Source organism: Dendrobates tinctorius, unplaced genomic scaffold (assembly GCF_039654945.1).
Source record: "Dendrobates tinctorius isolate UK_male_01 unplaced genomic scaffold, ASM3965494v1 ptg000026l, whole genome shotgun sequence".
NCBI classification, from domain to species: domain Eukaryota; kingdom Metazoa; phylum Chordata; class Amphibia; order Anura; family Dendrobatidae; genus Dendrobates; species Dendrobates tinctorius.
This window is the reverse complement of record NW_027361694.1, coordinates 8,624,415-8,631,657: the sequence shown is the minus strand read 5'-3', so window position 1 is coordinate 8,631,657 and position 7,243 is coordinate 8,624,415. Positions and strand designations below refer to the sequence as shown.

Genomic DNA, 7,243 nt, shown 5'->3' with positions numbered 1-7,243 from the left:
ATTTAAACAATCAACGCTCACTTTGTAATTGATTTTGCACCATGTTTTCCAGCTAAGATTGAATAGATTGATAAGAGGGGATGGTTTCAGAAGCGTCATTAAATGTCTAATCCTATGCATAAATACATGATACTTTTGTTGCAGTATAACAGTTGGAATATAACTATAGCTGCCATTACTATTACAGTAGTAAATTATATTGACATCTATTTTACTGTGGGTTACAGGGCTTACCTCGCTTCACTGATTTCTTACTGTGAGTCATTAAACTATCTTAACAACCTTGAAAGAGCAGTCACATTTCATGTAGGCGATCAATGTCTGTAAAGTCTATGTCTTGATCAGGACATTTTTCGATGGATGTAATCATAGACAAAACTACATTTTTAAAATCAATGAGAGACATAGAGCGATGTACAAAGCAACTTTAATTACATAGTTTCGTAATGCATTTTTTCCCCAATTTATAATAACAGTTTGACAGAAAACAAAATAATAATTTTACAAATGGATCTCATATAATAACATGAACTGTTCCAATAAATTAACATTATTTACATGACGAAAATACAGCATTTTAGTCCTTTGTGAAGAACTTTATTGACAATCCATACTGTTTTTAAACCATTTTTGTATGGCATGGAGTCGTGCCCATGTGTCCATATTTACTAAATTTCGATTTCGAGGTGCTAGATGCCATTGCTTGGCTTGTCTTCCAATTGAAACCCTGAATTTGTCTCTCCATTTGGTGGATCTGCTTTAGTTTCTTCATCATTATTAACTGTCTTTTTTTTATTAAAATACAATGACAGTTGGTATCCTAAGGGTAATGATAAAAGTCATATTACGTAAAATCTAAGACACGTGGAATGTAATGTGTAATGTGTTATATACATAAAAACAAGATGTTGAAATTTCACAGTAAAGTCCTGAATCATATCCCATTTCATAATGCTTTATACGTGCTATACATTCATGGGCAAGAAATGTTGCATTTTTTTTATGTGTTATAATTCACATGGTGCATCAGTGTATGGGAGTTGTGGGGGTTATGGAGTCTGCCTCTAAGAGATAGGACTTGATGTAAAAGTGGTCTTTGATAAGTTCCTCACATGAAACTTCCTGTCATTCAGTGAAAACAACACAGGATGGTAATAAAGTTGGCCATACACCATAGATTTTTGTTGACCAGAGATGAGCGGATCATTTCGCGAAACCCCAATTCATGGTCCAGGTCAGTGGTCTCTGGCCAACGTCCAGAGCTACGTGAATTTTGTGTGCTGTGCTGACACTCCATTACCTGTGTGCTGCATGCATGGTGCACAGACGGTGTCACACAAGGCCACCGAATCAAACGCTGCACCGAAGAACCCAGACGTTCACGAGATTCAGGCAGCTCATTTCCACTGCCAGAGACCACTGACCTGGACTGGGGTCCAAGGTTGCGTAATGCAATTCACTCACCTCTAATGTTGACTACTGTTCCTCTAGACCAGTGTTTCCCAAACTCAAGTCCTCACGACCCCAAGCATGTCATATTTTCAGGATTTCCTTAGTTTTGCACAAGTGGTGGAAGTATCATCAATGCATCAGGAATTCTCTCACTTGTGCAACACTATGGAAATCCTATGGAAACACTATGGAACTCTATGGGGCACTTTATTTGTAACTGTACTGTCTTGAATTTTGGAGTGCTATAACTAATACATTTATGCTCTGCCTGCTATTATGTTGGTGCCAGATTCCTAGAAATTTATACATGCAATACATGTACAGTATGTATCATCATTATTCTGGCTGGTATTATTTTTTTTAAAGATAGCACATAAAATTTACTGGCCCCTAATATATTAGTGGCCAGCTCAGACATACTGTCAGGATCCATGCTGGATCATGACCGATAAAATGCACTAGTAACCTTTTTTTCCCTTAAGCTGTGTGCTTAATGATAGTTTTGCCCCGGTGGCCATTAGGGTCATTGCACTGTGGTGTTTTCAGTTCTAGTTTTGCCCCCAGTGGCCGTTAGGGTCATTGCACACTGGTTACTTTAGTGCATGTGATTATAGCAGGTGTGATTGCTCTGGCTCTGCTATAAAAAAGTGTCAGGTGTTGCAATCAGTGTTGGTGATAGTGTTCATTTCCAACCATCCTTGGTGGAGAAAGGAGCTAGAGAGAGTTCCTTGCAGCACAGTCAGAGTCCTGGTGTGGAAGGAGTCAGAGGGGATTTCCTTGCAGCTCTGACAGAGCTTGGTGGCAGCTATTCAGGAGGAAAGCTGCATTCTGGTGGTGGACTCTGTTGCTGGGAGCAAGAGCAACAGAGCAAAGCTAAGTGGTGTTTCCCTGTTTGTATTTTTCCCTGGTGTATATTAGTACAGCGGTGGGGCCAGTGCCTGCACCACCCAGCTCCCTAGCAAGGAATAGGTATAGGGTGTGCTAGGGTGACAGGTATCCTGATCGGTGCCCGGTGCGGAACCGGCATAGGGAACGTTAGGAGTGTTAGGGACACTGACTCAGAGGAGTGCAGGACGTCTCCACGTCCCCGTTCCCTATCGCAGGGCCCACCATTGTAACTGTTTCCCCTTCCCCCGTGTCTTGTTGTTTTAGTTACTGGTCAGTGGGCCGTGTCACACAGGACAGTTTCACGTGCCGTGTCTTGTTGTTTCAGTTACCGGCCTGATGGTCGCGTCACATAGGACGGGTCCACGTGACACATACCATTAGTGCAACCTGTGCAGTCTCAAAGAGGCCCGAAGTTAGATGGCCACTTTAACTTTCAAAAAAGTAAGCAACTTAAAGGGATGCAGCTATTGTGATTAGTATTGGATTGCCAAGCACTCAAATACTGTGCTTACACAGGGGTCCTCTTCAGTCTGTATCCGCCCCTGGCACAACTATATGTTACTAATCAGAAGCGTCAGGAAAACAATGACTGCTTCATGACTACAATAGGCTGCTTTCATAGTGCTGTAGCTTCTTCTAAAAGTACAATGATGCCTTTCAATATGAAAATGTGAATATAAAGAAAAAATGTATGAAAATATAAAGTTTCTTAAAGGGGTTGTCCAGGGTTGTGCGCTGCGAGAATTCGCCGGTGTCTGAGCAGAGAATGGCAGTCAAATGTGCAATATGCATAGTCCTGGACAGAACCCAGCTAGTGAGCACGGTCTCACTCAGTACTTAATGTTGAGCAAGGCCATGTCCACTAGATGGGTTCTGGCCTGGAGTATGCATATTGCTTACCTGACCACTGTTCCTGGTGCAGACATTCGCATATCCTCACAGCGCACAGTGCGTGTGCTGGGAGGATTCAGTCTGCAGTCACACAGAGTAACTGCAAATTTGTCATTCTACACCTGACATCCCTTTTACATTTTCAGCTAGAAAATAAGTTATTAAAAGTGACTCACCTATTAGTAGTAAAACTGCAAACAGAATCTGGAAAATACTGTAGATAAGCGGGAAAGTGAACATCAAGCTAAGCTGCTCCGGAGTAAAGGAAAGCTGGATAATTGTGGTGCATAGTTGAGTATTTTGCATTCCTGTTTCCAATGAGATTGTTCGACATCTAAATATGTAACAATAGGAAAAGGAATATGAATATTGTGTAATGCATTCAGTATATTCTAATATGAAAATTCATCACTGACAGTAAACTATATTGAACTAAAAATGTATTACATTGTATGACATTAAATTGTGCATTGTCAAGTAAGTGCATTTTGCATTTGTGGTCACTGTCAGATGCATACAGTCAGGAATTATGGAAGAGACCACAGTCTGTACAGATGCATTTAGGCAGCCAACCTCCAAAAAATACTTAAATATTGAAATGCATGATTTTCCAACTGTACTATATAGTTTTGCTCACCATTATTGGCACCCTTTCATTTCATTTTTTTCATAGCCTGTACAATATATTCAGAAGTAAATGGAAATGTACTAAAGTTATAGCCTCAGGATTTTTTAAATTGGTGGTCCAAAGTAATATAACAATAAAACATTGTTTTTCAACTTACATGTTGCAATTTCAATGAAGAAACAGAGTAAACAGCAAGTGTAGCAATAAAGGCACCCCTAATTAACACTTGGTTGCACACCCTTTGGAATTGATGACAGCATCCAAATGTTTCTTGTAGCCTTCAACAAGCTTCTTGCACTTCTCAGCTGGCATTTTCTCCCACTCCGTCTTTGCAGTTTGTTCAAGCTCTTGAATATTTGCAGGGTCCTTTTTCCCAATGGCAGATTTCAGCTCACCCAAAGATTTTCAGTGAGATTGAGGTCAGGGCTCATTGCTGGCCATTTTATAACAGTCATTTTTTTCTTTTTCAACCATTCCTGTGTACGTTTGGATGTGTGCTTTGGGTCATTGTCTTGCTGGAGGACCCATGTTCTTCGAATCAAACCAAGTTTTCTTACACTGGGTAGGACATTTTGTTCTAGAATCTCTTGATAAATCTCTGATTTCATGATTCCTGTGATACTGTGAAGGCCTCCAGTACCAGACAAAGCAAATCAACCCCACAGCATTGTTTAACTGTTGGTAGGCTGTTCTTTTCCTTAGAAATTTCATGGCGCCGTCTGTAAACAAACTGTTGCTTTGCATTGTCAAAAGCTCTATTTTTGTTTAATCTGTCCACAGAACATTTTCCCAGATGGATAGTCGTTTGTCAAGGTACTCTTTGGCAAAGATCAGTCATTTTTTTATTGTCTTTTCTTCAGCAATGGTTTCTTCCATGGCCTTCGCTCATAAAGCTCTGCTTGGTTTAGTGTTCATCATTGTTGGAACCATGATCCAAGATTGTTTCAGATTGGCCTTCTGGTTTTTGGATGTTTGACGTGATGCTTACTACACCATTCGCACCAACCTTCGAAGACATCTCTTGTCAATTTTCCTCTTTCTGCCAAATCAAGGGAGGTTCTTGACAATTCCATACTTGGAAAACTTCTTAATAACATTGTGCACAGTTGAAACTGGGATGCCAAGGTCTTTGGAGATGATGTTATCCCCTTTGGAAGTCTTGTGTTTTCTAATAATAGCAGTTCTGATGTTCTAAGACAGCTCCTTTGTCTTCAACATTGTGACAAAGGAACAGGGCCTACCATGTGGCTTTTTTAAAACACAGATGTCATCATTCAATGGTTAATTCATGTCACATGGGCACTGATAATTAATTACAGGTGATTCTCATTTGTGATTTACCACAGGCGAGTCAAAATGCGTTTCCATACTAATTTAATGTAAAGGGTGCCAATTCCAGTGTCACAGAAAGCATTAGGTTTTCCTATTTTTCCCTCCCATTGTTTTTTGTTTTAAATTATTGTTTATTGTTTGCTCTTTTGCATTTAACACAAGTGATCTGTTTCACTTGATTCATTTTTTTCAGGAGATATTCCACATCATGGGTGCCAATTATGATGAGTAGGACTGTATGTAATTAGGATTTCAATCATGAAAGTGTAATATTAAGAAACTGAAATAAATTACTGCAGCTCCTAATATGCATGATAAATACCACAAATGATCTGCTAGTAATGTCATTGTCTTTAAGATTAAGTTTAAATTTCAAAAAGTGAATTCTTTTCAGGAACAGAAATTAGTCATGATTATTAGTCAGCAATCTGCACATCTGTTCAGAAATAATAAAGTTTTTGTTTAAATATTGTGGCATAGGTTATTATTAAAGAATTGCATAGAGATTTTCCATATACCTTGTTTAGATCTGTTTCAGATGTTGTGTTAAGTCTGGGTTGGCTAACTCTAATATTGTTCTCCTAATGCAAACTACATTTCCAATAATGCCAGAGTCTCGTCACATTGCTATTGCTCTTATCTGATAGTTTTCAGTCATAGATCAGTGACATAAAACTGATGCCCCCTAATGTATTCAGCCGAGTCTCAGTGTAAACATATGATGTATACTGTAGAGTCTTGGTGTATCCTATGTGATGTATTTCACAGAGTCTCAGTGTGTCCTATGTGATGCATATGGTAAACTCTTGGTGTATTCTCCTATGACTCATTGATTACAATGTAAAGTATGCAGTATACAGCAAGGACTCAGTGTATCCTATGTGATGTACACAATATTGTCTCAGTGTAATCTATGTGATGTATAGAGCAGACACTCAGTGTTTCCTGTGTGATGTATACAGCAAGCTTAGTATATTGTATGTGATATATTCAGCAGAGTCTCAGAGTATCCTGTGTGATGTATATAGCAATCTCAGTGTCTGCTATGCTATGTAAAAGTTAGAGTTTCAGTGCAAGATTTGTGATGTATATATGTATGTAAAGCAGTCTTAGAGTATCCTATGTGATGAATACAGTCTGTGTATTTCATGTTCCTATATAATATACTGTATATGGTAGAGTCTCAGTGTATCCTTTGTGACATATACAGGGTCTCAATAAATCCTATGTGAATTATATAGCAAAGTCTCAGTATATTTTATGTGATGTGTATACACCAGTCTCAGTGTATCATGTGATGTATATAGCAGAATCTCAGTGTGACCTATGTGATGTATATGTCAGAGTCTCAGAGTATCTTATGTGATGTATACATTAGTCTCAGTGTATCCTGTGAGATATATACAGCATAGTCTCAGTGTATGCAATGTGTTGTATTCAGCAGTCTCATAGTATAATATGTAATGTGTACAGCAAAGTCTCAGTATATCCTACATGATGTATACAGTAGTCTCAGTACATCTTATGTTACTATGTAATGTATACAGAAGAGTCTTAGTGGTCTGTGCGATCTATACAGTAGTCTCAGTGTGTCCTTTTATGTGATGTATATACAGCTTTGGAAAAAATTAAGAGACTACCACATCAAAACCCTGTCATGGGCAGCCCTTTCTCCAGACCTGAACCCCATTGAAAACCTCTGGAATGTAATCAAGAGGATGATGGATAGTCACAAGCCATCAAACAAAAAACTGCTTCAATTTTTCCGCCAGAAGCAGTGTGAAAGACTGGCGGAAAGCATGCCAAGATGCATGAAAGCCATTTTTAAAAATCATGGTTATTCAAAAAAATATTGATTTCGGAACTCTTCCTGAGTCAAACATTAGTATTGTTGTTTCTAAATAATTATGAATTAGTTTTCTTTGCATTATTTGAGGTCTGAAAGCACTGGTTTTTTTTTTTAATTTTGACGATTTTTCTTTGTCCGAAAAAAAATACAAAATTAATTTCTTGGAAATTTGGAGACATGTCAGAAGTTTATAGACTAAAAGA

General features: G+C 38.5%; 1 protein-coding gene across 1 annotated transcript in view; it reads right to left on the bottom strand.

Moving 5' to 3' along the window:
• Nucleotides 1-455: 455 nt before the first annotated feature.
• The window catches only part of LOC141084643 (ileal sodium/bile acid cotransporter-like), a 43,033-nt gene continuing 36,245 nt past the window's right edge, over nt 456-7,243 (bottom strand). Inside the window, exons 5-6 of the mRNA XM_073569467.1 lie at nt 3,408-3,565; nt 456-820 (exon numbers count right to left, since the gene is read on the bottom strand). Of these exons, the coding sequence (XP_073425568.1) occupies nt 690-820; nt 3,408-3,565 (289 nt within the window). The 3' untranslated portion in view covers nt 456-689. The remainder of the gene's footprint in view (nt 821-3,407; nt 3,566-7,243) is intronic.